This window comes from Halictus rubicundus, chromosome 17, assembly GCF_050948215.1.
Source record: "Halictus rubicundus isolate RS-2024b chromosome 17, iyHalRubi1_principal, whole genome shotgun sequence".
Lineage (NCBI taxonomy): Eukaryota > Metazoa > Arthropoda > Insecta > Hymenoptera > Halictidae > Halictus > Halictus rubicundus.
Genome location: NC_135165.1, coordinates 3,531,575 through 3,553,040, shown reverse-complemented (window position 1 = coordinate 3,553,040; position 21,466 = coordinate 3,531,575). Strand labels below are relative to the sequence as shown.

General features: G+C 41.1%; 1 protein-coding gene across 8 annotated transcripts in view; it reads right to left on the bottom strand.

Moving 5' to 3' along the window:
* Nucleotides 1–21,466, bottom strand: part of LOC143362553 (cytotoxic granule associated RNA binding protein TIA1) — a 582,269-nt gene that overhangs the window by 18,010 nt on the left and 542,793 nt on the right. For all 8 annotated transcript variants that reach the window (XM_076802821.1, XM_076802823.1, XM_076802820.1 and 5 more), the window contains 2 exons: nt 7,427–7,607; nt 425–554 (listed from right to left, as the gene is read on the bottom strand). In XM_076802821.1, coding sequence (XP_076658936.1) covers nt 425–554; nt 7,427–7,607 — 311 coding nt within the window. The remainder of the gene's footprint in view (nt 1–424; nt 555–7,426; nt 7,608–21,466) is intronic.

Genomic DNA, 21,466 nt, shown 5'->3' with positions numbered 1-21,466 from the left:
TCAATTTCTAATTCGAACCCAACTTGGTTTCAGTTCCAAATCGACTTGCGCTAATTGTCGGGATCTTCCGCGGTCTGAAGTTCGAACGCGGTTCTAATTTTTCTACCGACTCCATTATCTACTCTTTGACTTGCTTTAATTTCTATTTTTAATTAATTTAAAAAGCACGGTGGTTCAAGAAGATAGTGTTTCTAATAATAATTGCGGGAAGCTTGGTGGAATATTCTTATATTTTCTTAGGAAGTAAATATATTTACCGATTCTTCGATGTCCACGAAAGTCTATTTTCTTAAAAATGTTTCTGCTTTCGAGCGAAACGGAATTTATCGGAAAGTATACTTTGAATTTCATACACAGCGTTCTATCCCGCGAGTCCCACAGGATCCCCTCTCCCCTGAAAGGTTAATAAATGCAAAGTGTTTACCTGTCCAGTTTGTTGAGCATTGTTCGGGTCTCCGCTCTCTTTACCCCAACTGCATTTCACCGTTTGACCGTTGATGTCGGTGTTGTGCACTGCCACAATAGCGTGTGTCGCCGATTCTTTGGTGGAAAACCTGCAATCCAAGCAATCACGAGCGTTCAATTAATTTCTGATCATTTTCCCGGTTGAACGTTTCGTAGAATAATTTCAAAGTCGAATTCTTCGGTGGCAAAAATGCGATCGGAATTAGAAAAACTTATCAACCGTAGAACGTTCACGGAAGATTTTGTTGCGACGAGATCCGATTTATGGCCGAGCGTGTTCGTATGAACGGCGGAAGACAAGTATGTACCGCGATCCGGGAATTTTTCCGCCATTTACGCGGGACCTTATTATCGTAGTTTTAACGAAATGGTCAGTGCTCTCAGCGACTCCTGCAGTTAAATTTATGCGAGTTTACCGTGCGCATGAATAAGCACGATAATTGTGAATCCCGGCGAATCTAGATTACCGCGGATCTGGAGATTCCATGTTAAATCGTAGTTTCGGCGCATATATCGCGCTACTTTGAATTTCATACAGTTTCGAGAGGGGTGTTCACTGTATCGAGCATGTAAGCGAACTCCTGATATTATCATTTTGTCGATAACGACCGAGCTAACTGGTCCTCCTCTTGCTTTCGCACCAACCTTCGCTCCGCGTTGTTTATCCCGCTCCCTGTTACGCGTTAATTACTTTAATAACAACAATAATAACAACGGAATAGCTCCAAAGTATCGGCCGACTACGGGGAACCTACCGTGCTGAAGATTCAGCTCGGTAACTCTGCTGGAAGCTGAAAGATAAACTATTTTAAAAAAACTTTCAAAAACTTCCAAGCTCTTTGCTAAAACTATTTTGTTAATTTCTCACTTTCGAATTGAAGTAAATTAGCTCGATAAATCGTATTGTTACCGAAATGGTGTCTAGAATAGTGTCTGTAAAAGTCCTCGCACTGTATCTCACTCTTGACAGCCCTATAATCGATTAACACTGCTCTATCAATTTTCTGCGCGCGTTGAACCATCGGTGCCCGATAAAGTTATGCAGGATGTTCACGCTACCACTATCCGGCGTTTTTCTTGCAAATAATAAATGGATCGTTTACTTTAAAAGTGGCGTGAGTCCATATATTTTTTTAAATGAGATATCACATAATTTGTATATTTGTATTTTCTTTGACCAACAAACAACGGACTTGCATCGTTTTCAAAATAAACTGTCCAAATAGTAGACGCAAATGAAAGAGGAGGAAGTAATACTGTATCTTGCAAACAACGTAATGGCAGTTTTAGAATTGAAGGTGACCTTCAAAGCGCCCGTCAAACAAATTCATTCGTATACGACACGATAACATTCAAGGTCACCCAAGGTCAGAAATGGAAGGAACATTTAAAGATTCGCAGTGTATTGATCGATAGTAGAACGAGATGGATACTAAGTCTTTAACACTAGGTTTACGGAACCAGTCAAAATGACGGGTTCTAATATTGTTAATTTACGATTATTGAGTTTGTGAAGATCCATCTACATGGAATTACTCAACAAACTTATTTCCTTAGGTATATGTTATTTAACACTATTCCTACCGGGACCGGTCAAATGACCGTTTTTAAAATTTCGATTAGAATTTCTTATATACAACGTAATTGAATCGCCTTTAAACTACACGACTTTTCCTAAAATATGCGTATAATACATTTTTCAATATTCACTTCTTGTTTTATTGTTTATTTTCTGAGAAAAATTTGTAGTCTGTCTTACCTACCGCGACCGGTCATTTGACCGGTAGAACGATTTATATCTTTTTGTAACAGTATTCTTTCAAAGACTCAATTCCAAAAGTATAAAGTCGTTACAAACGAAAGGTAAGGCAGTTGTGGTATGATTTTAGCCGAAAAGTGCCATCCAGGGACTGCTTTACGGCACTTCAAAGTGTTTACAGTTCTCGCTCGCCTATCGGCCTCGCGGTGTTTGTTTGCCTGATTGGAATCCGAAGCGGTCCAGAACCGCGGATTTTCTTACACCGTCTTATCTACTATGACTGTAAAATAAATAAAATCATAGCCGAAGGAGATGCCTAGACGTCTTCTCACGAATTCAAATCGGTAAAGTCTTGTGAGCTGAACAGAGAGCATCGAAACGTGAAAGTTACAAGGAGCATATTCGGCAGTCTTTTACTGTTTTGTATTTTTATTTTATTATTATTCTACTTTTATTTTATATTGTATTACGTGTTATAAGTGTCACTTTCAAAAAAGTGAACAAACCAACAATACTTCGTAGTAAGTTTTACATTTTATCTTTTGTTCAGTTTTTTATCCATCTTGATTTACATTTTTATATTTTAATTTTTGTTTTATCCCTTGAATATTCATTCCCAAAATGTCAAGACGTTCGAAATTTTTGATATTGAAAATGACAATACGGAAAATTATGATCCATTTGAGAACGACTCGAACACCGATGAGGACGAAGAGAATGTTTCGAACGTACGTAGAGGACGAAAGAGAAGGAGATTTTTAGTTACTTCCGATAGTGAGAATCAGGAAGAGGCAATCGAAACTGCTGTAGACGGAACTGTTTGGCAAGAAGTAAAAGAAGGGTCTAATCCTGGAAGAGCACCTGTTCATAATATTTTTAGGGGAACATCAGGCCCAACAGGATATATTAAACGAAATATTATGCGGTGAAAACGAATAAAATATACATTATATACTCCTAAATAAAAGAAACTATATTCTTATACTGTCAAATTGGCTATTATCTTCATTCTATATTAAAAAATATAAGTTGTGCTAAAGACCGGTCATTTGACCGGTCGCGGTAGGAATAGGTATACATGAAGTGTCGGTAGGAATAGTGCTAAAAAATGGCTGAGAACTTGGATAGACACATTCCTCTTATTTTTATAAACTAATGTAAAATACTCCGTAAACCTAGTGTTAAGAACGAATCAAAACTCTTCCGCAGAGTCGAGCTTGCCGTAGGACCGGCCGGAAAATGGTTGACACGCGCTTTAATTCGCCTCGGATAAGTGTCGTCGGTCGGAACGCGCTCGAGGGTCCGATAGTACTGGTAGAAATGGACTGCCGCGATACCCGGAGAGTAGGTACGTCACATCCGTTCAAGGTGGACGTACATCAGCTATCACTTATCCATTTGGAGCACGTTCGTCGTCGAGAATTCGATCAATTTTCGTCGGCGGACGATCTCGCGAACGATTGTGGATTGACGAATACGACATTGGGGATGGTCGCCGAAAATCATCGAATTGATCGGGGCCGGCTGCGTGGTGGGAGGGGTATTAGGTCACTTTTAACATCGAGCAGCCCGGAACTGCACAATGGGAGTTCCGTTCGCAGGTTCGTTCGTCGAGTGCGACGAGGGGTATGGTCATCGTCAGCAACCAACCTCCTTTTCTGTCGGTCGTCGACGAGGACGAGGACGAGGACGGCGACGTCGACGTCGACGCCGACGACGCCGGCCGCCTCGTTCTCACTCCGAGTCGAAAGCACAGCCGATAACCAGTAGCAGATAAGATTCTTTCTTTTCAACTGGGGAAGAAAGGATCTCTCGCCCTTCACTCCTCTCTCTCTCTCTCTCTCTCCATCTCTCTTTCTCAGCTCCTCCCATTTCAACGTTTCTTTTTGCCAGCCATACTGGCATGGTCTATACAGTGTATACCGACCACCCCCCGCCGGTCGCGAGTCCATACGTCATACCGAGATATTCGTTTCCGAGGCTTCTGACTACAGAAGAATGGAAGAAGGAGGAGCAATTAGACGGAAGATATCCGAATGACGGACATTGTCCACGGACGCCGAGCCGGGGCTGCGGCGGACACACGAAGGCGCGCTCTGACGTGGGTTATACCGACGGCACACGGCCCGGAAGAAAGCGGAACGATGCTGAATAGCGTAGAATGCGAGCGAGAAACGTCGGTCAGGTCCAAGGAACCCACGGCGAAAGAGTTTTTCGTCCCCTTATTCCGCCCCTTTTCTTCCCCAGACATTGCTCGTTTTCGACCTAGCCTGCCGCCGCCGCCGCCGCCGCGTTTCTGCTAGTTTGCTCAAAGACGCCTCGCGGAAACCTCTCTCCTTAACGCTGCGTCTGCCCGGTCAAATCACCGTTTTCCGATTTTTTATTTCACCTCCCGTACCAATTGGCCCCCGCTCGATTTCTCAGCGTTGTCCGAAAAATTTCGCCTCTGGCTGACACGCACGGCGAGCGCATTTTCTTGGAGAAAATAAAGGGGAAAACAGGTTCTCCTCGCCCTTCATACTTTTCACGGGAATTAACATTCTTCGATAAATCAAGTTTACCAATGAAAATACTAGTTCAGTGGCGGCGTCAGATTTTTAAATGGTATAATGTGGCGTGTAACATTCTTCGTTTTATGATTTTGAGATGCGATCGTTCGAATGAAAGGCAAGAACAAAGTTTTTGCAGTAACAAAGGCGTGTGCGCACGAAGAAATCGATACGCACACGTTTGCTCGCCTAAGACATCATTTTTCACGTTTCGGTCATTTGAGTTATTCGACCACCGTTATTTTCCTTCACAATAGGGTTCAATGATTAGAACTCGTATTGTGAATGCTTTCTTTTGTGGCTACGTATGTGTGTGTGTGTGTGTGTGCCCGCGTAGCGAGGAATGGAGAAACACAAAAGATGCGGAAGATTACGGAAGGTAATATATTATATCGCATCGATGAAAATGGCGTTCGCGAATCTGTGTCTTCTATCACGAAGATAATTGTTGTCGTAATGAGCTTCGTTACGTGAAAAATTTGTTTCGATTCTACCCGTCGGAGAACACAGAACAATAAACGGAGAGTAGTCTGCTTAATCTAAATCGACAAGTACGAATGAAGTTGCGATGTGTAACTGGAAATGTGAATAGAAACGAATATAAAATTTTAATAATAATGTTCAGTCATAAAGTAACACAGAAGGTATCGATAGCGACGCAAAAATTATTCTACAGAAACTCGATGTTCAAAATGAGAATCAAGGGAAATAGAAAAGTTTCCAAGTTATTTTTTATGTAATATAATGATTTAAAAACATCATAGCTTGCGTAACATACAATATAGAAATCTTTCCCCGGCAACACTACCCCGAAGCAAACATTTTTGATAGCACAAGGTCTGCGGAATGTTAGAGTCACGGTTACTTTATTCCCGATCGTGCCATACCAATGCGAGTGGGTATCGATCGATTACGTAAGTGATTTTAGCCGCGTCTCAAAATTAGCTATCAATTTTTAAGGCATCGTTGCACCCTCGTCAGATGCGAAAAGTTCCCGTAAGGACATTGTGATGCTGTCAGTGCTTTCAACAAATTTCACCGCGCATCCTTCGTAATACCTCTCGACGTTAGACTTTTCCAATCCGAAATTTGGCAGCGGTACGCGGGACGCTCGAATTGGGTGACTTTTGTGACCATAAATACCAATCGCGAGTACATTTCTTACTGCGCGAAGCATGCTAAAAATGTATTTTCCTTTTTCGAACTCCGGGAAATCTCGGCCGTCTACAGTATTCGTAATCATTTATTTTCTATTTTAAAATTGTTCAATATTCTCAAGATTTCATAATTAGAGGAGCATCGAGAAACCATCGTACATTAACCCTTTGCACTCGGCGCTATTTTCATTCCAAAACTAAATTTTTCTTCCGTCTTGGAATATTTTCATTTTATTCGTACGAAACTGATCCGATTTCCAAATATAATATTTAAAGGTTTAGTAATCTGTTAAATACAAATTTTGTAATGTAACAAATATTTTGTAATATTTTTCGTAATTTCTTTGAAATAATGCCACAACAATTTCTAGTGGTGCTTTGGAGTCACCACTCGAGTGCAAAGGGTTAACTTCGAAGCGATACAAATTATTTTATTTTCCATCGAGAAGTAATCCAGTACGTTTCAATCCGAAGCTTTAGAATTCAATTGTAAGACAAGGGGTTCATATTTTTCAACAATTTCGATTTTATTTTCTGATCCAGAAAAGGCATCCTTTAAATGGATCCCCATTGCCGATCGTGCGCGGTATGCGCCAATTAGATCGAACCAGTCTTAAAAGTTAGGAAAGCCCGTTAGGAAAGTCCAGTGATTGTCGGTACGAAGAATTAATTTCCCGAAGCTCGTCCCCGTATATACGGCGTAACTTTTTCTATTGGTCAAGTTAACTTCCGTTTTACTTGTTCACTTTCGGCGACGACGGCGATCTCGTCCGACGACTCCGCCATACTCTCTTCGTGGCTCGTACGCGGGTTCACCTCCCGGGACTTCTCGTCGGGGCTGACATCCCGAAGAGATATTACACGTGACGTATATCATCGCGAGATTTCAACAACACTGCGGGAACAGTCTTGGGGGACACCGGGGATCGAGAGATCGACGGGCCACGCCACTTCCGCGCGAACAAACTTTCGAAATTAATAAGTTTCCTGAAGAACCGTGCGTCTTACTTAAGTGTACATTTCACAGGTGAGCGATCCGCTGGAATAATTGCTGAACTTTTTAAGATGTTTGCCCCGGCGAAATTATTTACTTTAGAATTTACATTAGAAAAGTTTCGCTTTTACCGTCCGCCGACTGCAATATCCTACGGAACGTTCCGTTTCCGTCGAGGATTTAGAGAAAAAATGAATTTACAATTTTATTAGTCATTTCAGTTTAGAAGAATATTGTTCATTCATATTTGACGCTGAATGTCAATTTTTCTCTACAGTGTCCTTTAACTTTACGCGTCTACTCTCGTTTTGCAATTATACTCGGACTTAGTAAATTTTTTATCGAATGTAGTATTTTTCCTAACTGTCTTTGGATTCCTCTTTTACTACTTGTAGCTATTTGTGATCACTGTCATCGTACGTTAATTTCGAAGTAACGGAAGATAAGTTTTTGTAAATTCTTGGTTGCAAGTAGATAATTATAAATATCGAGAACAGCTTACCTGATGAAAGCATAACCTTTGTCCTTAAATACACGTATCTCCTGGATGGATCCGAAAGGTGAGAAGGTCTTTTGCATCAGTTCTTCTGTTAGACCATTGGTTAGCCCACCGCAGTATACTGTGCAATTTGTTGGACTACTCTGATTGTACACCTCGTCGAAAGTCAGTGGTTTTGCATTCGCTGTAAATGAGAAATAGAACAAACATTAATCGTATATCTGTAGCATAAAAAGATGCCTTCGACAAAATATTTTTAGATCTACTTCTATTGAATTTACATTAGCTTATTTATTATGAACATTTTTCTGTTTGATACTTCCATTATAGAAGATTGATTATAATAGTTTTTAAATTCGTTATCTCCATCTTTTGGAGAAAATATTTATAGTTATACTGTCAAGATACCCGGTAATTTTTTATTGAAAAAATTAGCTTTAAGAAAAGCTTATAAAAAGACAAGCGAAATAGATACTTCTCAATAAAATTGGCTATAATTTAAAATCATATTATTCACTAGCGCTAAGAACCAATACAAACAAGCGTGTCATGTTTTAAAAGGATCTATTCACATAATTACAGTAAAGTTTTGATCTAAACCCAATCCTCGGGTCCATGCTGTGACATAGATCGTGTAGGGCAACTATTTTCTCGTGACTCGAGACTTTGCTGTATCCGGAGCCTACTTTTTAATAGGAATAGCGTCAATAATTGTAAACAATGGTCATTGTATTGAATGACATGGTTAATTGTATTGAAACTTTTCAATTAAAAAAACTTGTCGTCAAAGGATTCCTGCGAATTATATTCGATCTATTTACACGCGGCAATTTCAACAAAGTTCGGATAACTACGAAGTTCGCGAACTGCAATTTTGCTACGGGAAGTTTAATTGTAACATTTCGAACAATTCATGTGTGAAACTACAAGCATACTATGCAAGGTCTTAAAAATATTCGGGTTTAATTTTCGCTTGCCGTAGCTATTGCATAACTAATACCTTCGTGGTTCAGTGAACCAGTCAAAATCGCTGATCCACTTTATTTTAACAGAGCGAGCTCTTACTTTGATCATTAATAATCTTCACTCGGCGCACGTAACTATTTAACTTGAGTAATGCATTGACAATACGCGAACAGATGCAGTACCTCGCCGAAGTGGCAAACCCGATTAAAATTCATCGACAGTTTAATGCAAATTTCAGGCTTCGTGCGTCCCAAAGATTCATAATTGTAAAATGGTTCTAATTTTACTAATTCGAATTGATATTTAATTCCAAAATGTAGGATAATTATTTTTCTATAACATTGTAGTCCCTGCATTAATAATGTAGTTCATCTCTCACTTTCTGTTTTACAAACACTATACTAATTTTCTTTTTATAGATGAATGATCAATTTGTTTCTGATTCATTCATTCACGTCGAAGAAATCGTCTGATAGTTTATTTATCGATGCTCAAGAATTTGATTTAAGCGATCGTTCGTTTGGTTGTAGGCGAAAATTACAGAATACTCTATTATTTACAATAACGAACCGTGTTGACAGATCTAATAAATAATGTGTATCTTGAACGGAACGTGACAAATCATACTCGATATCCAATTTCAACGACTATTTATACGAAAATTTCCGCATGCATTGATTACTGTAGCGACCTTAATCGACAAATTCAATACTTAGGATTCACTTCGTCAAAATACTAAAACCAAGAATACTACTAAAACCAAGTATACATGCAATTAAGTACAATCAATCCAATTTAGTCTGTCGTCGAACATTATCCAACTCTGAGCATTTGAATCGATCGTGCATGATCGAGTACTCGAAAATTATTCTACTGACACTGACATACGATACTGTATTCAACAACCTAATTATACGTGTAGCTTTACTTAATATGGTTGTGGTTCAATATTTCTAATTAAAAAGAGTTTCTCGTCGATAGATCATTCTAATTGGGATTAATAACCGTCAGAAATGAAAGAGGCAAAATTAATTTGAAATAAATAATTTCACCTCATAATTTTGAAGAATCGTGTTAATATCAAGTACTAGATAACAAAACACAGTGAAAAATAACCCGTTTCCAGATTTTTTAATGTTATGTCCTCAGTAACAGCGAAGTATACACACGATTTAACTTCGTTTCGTTAAAAATTCAAGTTTCGTCGTGACTAAAAACATAAAATATAAAATCCAAAATTGTTGCCACAAGTCACAGCGAAAAGGGCATCGTCGTTTCCTAAATACACGACAATATCCTGTCCACGAAAAACCGAAGCAGAAGACCGCCTCGTGTCACAAAACCCAAACAACAAAGTTTCGAAAGAAAATTCACGGCAAATTGGTCTGTCAGAGAGCAGCTCTAAAAGCGATAATCTCGGGGAACTTTGAAATTTATATTCCAATTTACGAAAGGAGTCGGGCGGAGACGAGATGACGTATGAAATTTTAAATAAAAATAGCGGTGTTCCTCCGGCGACGGGCTCTGTTCGCGAAATTAATAATAATAAAGTTTGGGAAATCAGACACGGACCGTCGAGGGTGGACGCACGAGGTTTCGACACTTGAAAAGCACAGGTAAAAAATAAACGCGCAACAGAGAAAATGTCAAATTCATTTTCGTCTTACCTTCGTAAACGTAGCACCAGTAGATTGTTGGAATTATTCCGATCGAAACGACACCAAACACGACGCAAATCGGACTGACTTTGTCGATTCGATGTAATCAACAAAACTAAGGGCACACTGTCCCCTCCCTTTTCCAAAAAAAAGGGACCGAGCTTCGAGCTGGTCAATTGAAACACGTGCCGGGTACCTCACTCGCACTCGTCCCCTCTCCTCCAGTTGAAATCAGCTCCCCACCTAAGCGTCCACAATGGAGTCCAAATGCGGACGCTTAGGCGTGCAGTAGTGTACGCAAAAGTGGACCGATTCGCGTCGTGTTTGGACTCGTTTTAATCAGAAAAATCCCACCAATCCACTGGCACTGCATATTCAACAAGGTAAGACAAAAATTACTGAATTTGAAATTGTCTTGATCGCACGATTACCTTCCACCTGAAGTACGTCTTTCCTCGGTCAGTTTCATTCTCTTGTCTATCGAGATTAGACTCCGCAGGGAATTGGACAGTAAGTGGTGGGTGCTATTGTATTCAGGGTATGTCCGGTGTAGCGGTTTTTCCGGAAACAGATCGAAGCTGGCTCGGGCAGGCGGCGTGTGTGTGCATGGGAAACGCATTTTCTGCAAGTATATTTAGTCGTTTTAAAGCGATAGATTTCCTCGCCACGTTTCTCTCCCCGTTCCCTGTTCCCCGTTCCCCGTCTTAACTTCACCGATACCGGGAAAGGGGTCAGGTTTGACGACGCGGAACTCGGCGCAGCAAGCTAGCTGTTCGGGATATCGAACGGCAATGCCAAAGAGGTTGAACCCCGTCAGCCAAGTTTACGATCGTACGGGGGCTTAGCCTATACTAAGGTAGCGAGCTACGGGTGTAAACGCGACCGGTAAACCACGGCCTGTAATTGCCTCGTTCGAGGATAGAAGGTTCTCAGGACGTCGGGGAACGTCCCGTTAAGAACTTACCGGGGGGACGTTCTCTTCGTTTCTGATAGCTCGGCATTATCTCTTTATTGCCCTCTGAACGTTATTCTTAGTATTCTCGGAATGTCGTTTCGCCCGTGCGTTATCGGTTCGCTTTAAAAAATTTTCTTCCCGCTAAAACGCTTACGTAGCTGCTATAATATTGATTTTTCTCTCGTGTTCAGGAAATTATTGTTTTCTTTTTACGAGCGACCCCCAATCCTCCGCCTCGTCCGACCCTCTTTTCTCTTTCCCTCTCTCGGTTTACCTTCGACGGCCTCACCTGCTTTCCGCGATCGATTCGAGTGAACGGTGAATGTCAAAACGTCGCCCGAATTCAAGGAACGTTGCAAGCTTAACGGATCACGCCCTTTCGCGCATCACCCAGCCCTGCGCTCGTCGTTAGGGCCCCGTTATTTAGGCTGGACGCGAGTTACGGGGGTCACTCGAGCTTCCTATGTCCTATGTTGCGATCATTTTAATCCGAAGTCACGCACGTGGAATCTTTTATCAGCCGACTCTTTTCACGCGATTCATTGTCACAAGTTTCTCTCTAAGTATACAGGGTGGTCCACGCAATTGTTTCAAGTCATAACTCCGTTATTATTGCATTGTTATTATTGCAAAGATAAATGGTTCGAAGAGCACTACATCTGTAGGCCTTTAAATTTTTTTTTAGACGCAGCAGTGCATGTGCAATTAACAATTGCATCATTTCTTTAAATAGAAATGCATATTTTTTTGCACAGATCGATTTTTCTGTTCATTCTACGTAAAAAATGGTTAGGGTACCATGGCAAAAAAATGATTAGATCTCGAGATATTTTCAAAAAATGTCATACATTTTCTTGTGTTTAGCGAAATACAGCTGCACTTTTTCAAAATCTTAGTTTTCGTACTCGAGTTACGATACGTGAATTGCTACTGAATGATGAAATGCTTACTCGTGCAAATCGGTTTCTTTTATGATAACAATGTCGAAAGGGTGTTTACCTTTACAACATAGTCATGAAGTGTTCGAGTATCCTGTTCAATAAAGATATTTTTTGAAAATATCTCGAGATCTAATAATTTTTTTGCCATGGCACCCTAATAATGTATTACGTAGAATGAATGGAAGAATCGATCTGTGCATCAAAAAATATGCAATTCCATTTAAAGAAATGATGCAATTGTTAATTGCACATGCACTGCTGCATCTAAAAAAATTCAAAGGCCTACAGATGTAGTGCTCTTCGAACGATTTATCTTTCTCCTTTATCATTTTTTCGTAAATGCAATAACAACGGAGTTATGACTTGAAACAATTGCGTGGACCACCCCTGTATTATGTCTGCTTCTACATGCAGGGCGAGTCGCCAAGAATGACAAATAGAATTTTTCAGTAAGAGAAATTATTTTTTTGTTTGTCTGTTGATGCAGATTTTTCTATTTTGTGGTGGTGCACGTTCGGAGAGGTTCTTGGGTAGAATTAATAGCGTATTTTGCTCGGAGTTGCACTTGCCGTTTAAGGGCAGCACCACGCGCGTAACGTTCACAATGCAGACAATCAACAATCTACCGGTACAGTGCGTCGTTTGAACGCAGGTGGTTAAAGGGTCGAATGACAGAGTGTGCAGATAATAAAGCACCTTAACACCATCAACAGAGGCCCTAACTACCGCGACGCGAGCCGCCATCCCTGAACCCAATCTGAACCTAACCCCCGGCCAACGTTTTAATCGTTGAACGGACCAATTAAAAGTCTTTGGTTAGTAAGCAATGAACCGGAATATGAGCGGGTTTCGCTTAATAGTGAGTCACCACACACCATTATCAGCCTGTCATTCGATCGTCCGGCAGCTAGCTAATTGTAATGCTGATAGAACGGTGGCATGATTTTTCCGAAAGTGCACGTGTTACGCGTGTTATCTAAACAATAAGAACTGCACATTGAGGAACAATTATAATCTTTGTTTTTATATCTTTTTATATCTTTAGCAGCCTCTAAAAATTACGAACTTTTTCAATACATGTTTCTAGTTTACGAAATGTCTAGTTCAATTAAACACGGCATTTTAAATGTGAAAACAAATTCTCCAGCTAGCCTGTTCTAATTAATTGAAACACGGAGGGAAATATTTACGTTCTACAGTCGACGTCGAAATTATTTTAAAATTAAAGTTTTGATAACAATCTCTATCGATTGGCGCGCCCGTACATATTCTAAATATTTAATTATAAATTTAATGAAACGAAAACTTCGCGCGTTCGCAGACCCGCTCCGCTGCAAGCCAGTTGAACTTTGAATTATAATGAAATTTGAAAGGGGCTATATATCACGGATACTGCGCGCTGAAAAATTGAGGGGTTACTCTATAGATCCGCACTATCAAAAAGTTATCATTCTAGGAGGACTCCGTGAATGAAAATCAGCTTCGGCAGAGGGAAGATCTCAAAAATGAGATTGGCTTGTTACCCGGAGGTACCTCGGATAGAAAATGTCACGGAGTGCAATAAAAAATCTTATCGCAGCTTATTGACTCCGGAGCTTTATCGATTCTTGAGTGACTCGCGATCATTTATTGCCCCCCTCGCGGAAGATTGGCTAGAAATTTTATATTCAAACGTGCGTAAACATGTAGGATCTTATAACGCAAGATGCTCCATCCAATGAACAAATTCTGGTACCAAGTCGAACTATTTCTGCCCTTTTATAGGGTAAAACGTGTTTTCTTCAATGAAATTATCCTAATTCCTTGTTTCTAGTAGAAACAAACCGAGAAACTCAAACTCGTTGAGAGGTTACAAGACTGAAGAGTCGATCGAGTGACCCCAGCATGCCAGTTAAGGGTTAACAATCGCCGGTGGGGAGCGTCTTCCTTGATGAAAACAAGGAGTCTAAAACGAGTCGCTCTGACCTATCTGGTAGTTCTAGTGTTAAGGAGATCTATTTAGGCCTACACTCATTGAACCCTTCGATTCGTGTCGCCGGTGTCGTTCAGTATGTCGCGCAGCATCGGCGAAGGTGATTTATGGGTCGTGGCTCGGGCATACTTCGCATGATGCTCCTATTACGGAAAGAGCCGGCAGGCAGCACTACACTCGGCTCATTAGGTAGCTGATTACATGAACGCGGTCGAAACGAACTTCTATACACTCAATCAATGGACGGGGTCCGTTCTCTCTCTCACTCTCTCCCTCTCTTTCTCTATGCCCAGTGAAACTTTATTCTTATCTGGCCGCGGCGAACAACTTGCCGATCGGGTAACTAGATTTATCGCTCGGATCTAAGAACTTTTTACTTCGGTGAATCCTTGATAACCCGCCCCGTCCGTCTTCGGTGTACCCGGAGAGATGAAAGATCAACAGCAACTTTAACGGGTAAACTCGAAATTTTCGTTTGACCGCGAAAGGTAGCCGAAGCCGGGCGGAACGGTTTTCGAGGTCACGGAGCAAGAAGGGAAAACTAGAGAGAAAGAAAGAGGGGCGGAAAGAAGGAAAGGGGTGGAAAACACCTGAACGGTAGAGTGGAAGAAAAAAAAAAGAGGGAAGAAGAGGAAGAGACAACGTTGTTGGACTTTCGCAATATCTCCTCTCGCTCTCTATCTTGCTCCCCGGGCAGGAAGTTTCCACTTTTTTCCATTTTATGGCGAAGGGAATCTCTAGTGGTCGACGATGGAACTCGAATGTACGTTTCCCGTACCCCCTTAAATAACGTAGATACTTGAAGTTTCGTTGGCACTAGCTACCCCCGCAGCGCGCCAATATCCCCCTCGAGTAAATTCATGCTAGCAACGCCCTAAGTGGACATCGGCCGTCCCTTTGTCTTCGTTTTTTCCTTGGCGCTAGACCGTCGGCGGCAGCGGCTATCCGAAGAACGTATCTGAATAATTAGTTCCCGGAGGCCGATGCGACGGCTGCGCTTATAATTTTCCGTTTGCCCGTTGAAAACCGTTCTATCGACCGTCACCGACAGATAACAGCTGCCTTCCTGCTCCCATTGCTACCTTTTTTTTTCTCCCTTCACCCCTTCAACCCCTCGCCGTCCCGGCCTATCGTCGCGTCTTCTTCTCCGTTTCGCCGGGGATACTTTTCTCTGGCCGGCCGCTTGGCCGATTGTTGCGCGGTAATTGTTATCCATTTCGCGAAACTAAAGAATCGCTTAAGTCATTGTCCGCCGGTAACAGCTCTACTCCGCGGTTATAATGACGCTAACGGGACCCGATTCATTTCAAAGCCCTAGCCCCCGCGAGCTTAGGCGAGCCTGGCCCAACAGCGAAACCTGTGGCCTAAATCAATTTCCAGAACTACCAGTTACACCAGTTGTACTGTATCTTGTCAGGAATATATTACTAAAAACTAGTCGATTAGTATTGCGTCTGAACAAGGCAGCTGCGTCTGCAACGTTGAAAATAAGATCATTTTTGCGATTTTTTTTACTAATGCACTGTCCAGCGAATCTTTTTGAAACTTTCAGGATAATTTGTCATGTATTCGAGGAATGTATACTAATTTTTTCGTGGACAAATATGTTGTACGAGTGACTATACGGTACTATAGTTTACTGTACAAGGTGCTGCACCGTCTTTGTCCACCTGCAATCTCGTTTCAAGTAATAGTAGGAAATGTATTTTACAAAAGTTGTAGGATACAAAGCAATGTACAATACAGTGTCAACAAATTCATTACAGGCGGAGGGTTGTTCAGAGGTCGAGTTTGTATTTTTGATTGCTCCATCTAACGATCCTGACGAGAGTCTTGAATATTCAGTCGCGATACTTCGAAAGACATGAATTTTTTCCTGGCTCGGCAAGTATTCGCGTTATTTCACATTATTTAACAACGGCCACGGCAGTACTTCCCAATTACTGGAAGTTTGCAATTTACGGCTTGGCACAAATAAACTCGATGCATAGACAGAAACAACGGGGCAGTTTCAAAAGACGTTCGAGTCGCAATAGAGACGCTAACATATCGTGAAAGGTTCTTGAATAGCCTAATTGTGAAACGATACGTACACAGTTCCAAACGAGACGTTTCGTTTATTTCATACCACCGTGTTCTGAATTATGTTGCTCCAATATGTCATTTTTATTTCTGTTCCTGGTGCTGCAGAGAACCGGGCAAGTAGTACATGTCAATGAGAGTGCATACGGATTCGTAATCACTGACGTTCAAATGCGTATAAAGCGATGGTAACGAAGTTAAATTAGATCTTTCAAAATTCTAAACTCTTCTAACAATGCTTCAAACGAAAATTTATTTTCAAGTACTTAAAAATTGCAGAAGGTTAAACAACAGAGTCATATGTTTCTCATGGATGGCTACTGGTGTCCATCGAAGATAAAATCTTTCACGGAGATTATTCGTTAAAAAAATTCTATGGCTCCGTTTACTCTTGTAATTAGTTTTCAGCTAATCATTGACACTGTCCCTGGTCTTTCCGACGTCATCCGCTACGTGTCGCTAAATTATAACGCATTTACAAAGCACAGTTGCATGTTTGAGATTGAAAAGAAAGTAGCAAGACCGTCGCGTCACCGAAAACGTGGCGAACCGTCAAATTAACAAATTTCTCTCTATATTCATAGTTCCCTGTAAATTAGGTACAACCGTGCGCACACATCCGGCGTCAATGTACCGGCGGCCCCGCGTTCACCTGTTCGGGCGTTTTTCGAGGAAAAAAAAAGCATGAAATTGCAGCGCGTTGCAGGTGATACGTCACTGTTAGAGTGAGAAATTTACGCAATAACGTGCGCGTAGATAAATGTGCACGTGTTATAAAGAAAAATTTACATTACAATGCAGTTACGTAAGGTGGCCGCGGTGGAAACGTGTGAGATCCGCCGCCGGTATCGTCGCGCTATAATTACAATGGTAGGATTTGTCGATGCGTATCAGTAATGCTTACAAACCATGTGCGTTTAGTGAGCTTCTGTATGCTAACGAAACTGCAGAGAAAAAGTATACGTCTATCGTATAGGTGTGAGCAACGAACTGAAAAATGAGAAAGAAATGCTGAGAGTGAAGGGGGACAGAGAGATAACGCACACGCGGTGTTTCGCGTCTTTTGCGGTTTCGTCGCGGAATTTCGACCGTGTAAATTCTCTTTTTAGAACGGACGGCGAATTACACGCGCGGAACACACGCCGGCGCGCATATATTCTATTAGGAATTTTTACGAGAGAAAATTACTTTGAACGAGGCTCCAACGGCGCCGCTAAATACGCGCGCGCGCGTGTTGCTCAAGTAATTCTTGCCGCTTGTATGTACACAACCGGCGGCTAGACCGGCAAGAATTTCTCGAGCTATGTACACGCGCACATACGCGCCACGTTCTCCCGTGCGCACCTGTTACATGCGCGCGTACGTGTACACGAGGGAGGATCAAACAAGACCACGGTATTCGAAACGGTCTGATCGAATAATGAATATATCAATTTCGAAAGTATTTCGTTGCAGAGATCCGCGTTGAACGATTTTTCTTCCACGTTACCGATCGCGAGAAAGACACCGGTGTCCAATGATGTACAAGAGAAAGGCTTTCTTAGAGTATGGATAATTTCAGCATGACAGGAAAGAAATGAAAAGGTCGAAAAAAGATAACAGCTGTATGTACACGGAGAAAAATAGTAGCAATAAGAGATTACATCGAGCGACGTCCTTGATTACTACTTCCGGTTGGTCCGCTTTCGCGTCTCGTTTACGGTACCGGCCAACAGTTAAGGGTTGCTCGAATTGTAGTACTTTTCATTGTAGGAATTTTGTTGTTAAACAAGCATTTAGTTACGTTGTCGTTTCGATAGAAATACGAGTTCTCTTGAAAAATCGCATACTTTTGACCGGTATAGCAGCAAGTCAGCGAAATGATGCCGATATTTTTCTCCACGCAGTAAACGTATACAAAAGTACGAAGAGTGAAAATGGATAGTTAAGAAAATGTATAATAATTATGATAGCAATAAATACAACAAAGATAAGTAATATAATATATAAGGTATATATTCGAAAAGTTAGAAGAAGTACAAGTAATGATTATTAAAAAAGAGGTAAGAAGTAAGAAAAGAGTACGAAACAGATTTTGAATAAAGGGTAAATTAGGTAACGTTCGTATCTAGCTTGCTTTGAGTTTTTGGTACACTTACACACTTGTCTAAGCTCTCACTCGAACTCTCTTTTTTCTTTCTCTCTCTCTCTCTTTCTTTTCTTTGCTTATTGGCGTTAACTCCTGCCGTATCCACCCTCTCCTGCAAAATATCCGTGTTAAAACGACGTAACAAAAATCGAGGCGATGTGCGGCAACGGTTCCTACGGAATACAATTGTTACTAACTGTCGGCCCAAGTGTGACGCTCGCGGAAATCATTGGTCATTGTCATCGTGTAATCTACGCGCGAGAACTTTGCTGGCAAAAGTACGACACTCTTTTACCCGTTCCTTTTTATTCGTGGCTTGTCACAGAGTGCCGTTTTCGTATCAATTTATGTTGCGAAAATGTCGTGAAATTGGAATAGCACGGAAATGTAAAAAGCAGAAATTTATTGTTAAGAGGACATTGTAAAAGAATCAGCAAATTTTTACGGTCCTAGGAAAATCGAGAAAATCGCATTTGATAGTTTTCCACGACATTGGCACAGCAATTAAACGATTGATTTGATTTTGAAGATGCTAGAAACGAACAATAGAAAATTACCAAGTAAATATATATATTTGTGTGTTAATCATTTAGAAATAATTTATTATTGTCGGAACTCCGTCACAGTTTCCAGGGACGTTTCACGATAACAATTGGATGGCGAAGTTAAGCATATGAAAAACGGTGAACAATGGCGCTGGCGATTATGAGTTGCATTCTACAAATGCGCAATATTATATAAACGTTCTGCGTCTTTGAGCGGAATCCTTTTTTCCTCTTATTACCGTTCTCGTTTACAATTGCGACTGTACTTTGTACACCCTTATGCCGCTCAAGCACTAACGACAATTTAATGGATTCTCTCATAATGACAAAAAACCGAGTATTTCCGGTCCAGTTCCTCCTATCTCTTTTAGATTATACTATAAATACCGGGATACATCTTTTTACGGGTAATATAGCCGCGTATTAACGCACGATGAGTGTAATTCAGAACTAGTTGTACAAAGTACTTAAGTACTTAAGTATGTGCGAAGCACTGTAGTTGCGATAATGGAATTTTCTTTCCCCGCACATTTCCATACTTCTCACTCATAGATGAACGTACAATCGTGGACGATACGATTACAAATTTTAACGCAATCTGCTAGTCACGCGATTAGGTTAACCGGTATTTCAAAATAGTTTGATTTATATTTTTTCCTTTGCGAAAATATTCTCCGCGTTCTGGCATACTGTTTCCTCGGATTATCACACAGGGAGGTTCCTAAAAATTCCCGTAAAACTTTACTAGAATTCTTTTAGGTGGATAGTTTAACACTAGATTTACGGGACCCGTCAAAATGGCGGCTTCTAATATTTTTAAATTGCGAGTATTGCAATTATATAACAAATTGATTTCTTTGGGTATATATTACTAAAAAAATGGCTACAAACTTTGATCGATACATTCATGTTATTTTCATAAAGTAATGTAAAATAGTCATTTTCAGTGCTCCGTAAACCTAGTGTTAATAATACAGAAATGTTCAAAGGAAGCTGAAGATATTTAATATTTTCGGTTTCAATGCTTACATAATGCTTAAGTGTGAAGTAAAGTTTACTGGGAGGACCCAGGATACTATGGCGATGAGAGCATTATTCTTTATTGTTCCTTATGGTGGGAACGGGTTAACTCGCTAGTCCCGGAAGCAGAAATGGAGTGAATGATGCCGAAAGACAGTCACGGTGATCCTTGAAACGGATGCCCCCCGAAGGTTTAATTAGCTGGATTCGGTAATCGGCCCTTTTCGTAACTGTAAAGTCTACGGGGTGGGATATTCCCTAAGAATAAACACAGACGCATGCTACCCGCAGGAACATTATCAGGACTAATAAACCTGCAGGCTAAACCGCGTCTGCCATGCTTTGCCAAGAAGGACTGAGTAACCGTGGCCGTTAAAGTTTCTGCATAATCTTGGGATAGGCGGTTTCGTTCCGCTGCGCCTCGCTGCATATACACACGCGTGCATGTGCACACCTGCACACCTGCGCGCCACGCGAGAACACACCTATGCGTCTGCACACCGAACTATCCGAGTTGCATCCGAACATACGCGGAAGGGTTATTCGACGATTATTTACGAGTGTTGTTTCGTACTCGGCGAGCTGCTACCACGATTACTTCCACGTCTGCGATACTATCTACGCTTTGTTGTTACACATTCCTCCGGAGATCCAGTCGATGCCAGAGGATTCTCCATCGGGAACAGGTTAAAAACAGAATTTACTGCGATCCTTAAACCCTCACCCCTTTGACGTTGACGAGATGCACGCGAAACCGGGGTAATTGAAAAATAGGGCTTCCACTGGACGAAGTTATGGGGTTGCAGACTGTTAAGGGCACCGGTTCTTTCAACACTAGCTTTACGGAGCACTAAAACTGATTATTTAACAAATTTTTAGCCATTTCTTCAGAAGAATGTACTGCCAATTATATATTATAAATTCCTCGTGGATTCATCTTTACAGTCTCGGGAATTATAAATTAGAAATAGTGGAATCCGCCATTTTGACGGGTTTCGTACACCTAGCGTTAATAGAATATTAGAATTGCACGAAGAATTTGAATTCCATTACTTTCTTCAGTTCCGTTAAATGCAATGTATCTTTTTGTAAAATATGAAAACAGGAGTCCCGGAAGGCATTTTCAGAAATTTTGTGCGAATCGAAGTTGTTTCTCTGAGATTATGTTCGGACAGAGGCCAGTTAGAAAGTATCGTCGGATTTATAGTTGATCATTTCTTTCGAGTTCGCTCGAATTCGCAGTAGTAATCTTCGGATTCGATTTCCCAAATGTGGACTTCGAAACTGGAGGAAACTCGTAGAATAGTGTCTACCTTGCTGTCTCGTGTTTCGGCCCGTTCCACTTGCTTTTCAACTTCCTCCTCCGAAACTCCCGGGGTCAAGCCAAGATTTGTAGTCGCGGCCTAAATTCGAGGTTTCGTCCTTAATAGATTAGTGGCTCCGATAAAAGAGTCCAATACGTGTTTGCGTCTATTTAGACACTGTCGGTTGCTTCCGTAACAACAGTTAAGGGCCGAGCTATCTCGCCGGGAACGATTCTTTCCTGCGGAGCCGGGCAAACAGGACTCGATAAAACGAGAACACCCGAAAAACCAGTTAATTCTCTGCTTTAATCTGGAATCAACTTACCAGCGCGGTAACCAGTAACTATTTTATTTTGTTATTCTAAATTTTAGACCCCTGAGCAAATAGGATTCTACTATTATGAGCTTGCTATGAGCTTTCAAACTTTAAAGCTTGAAAAATGGGATGTTAAAATTAACTCCAATATACAGG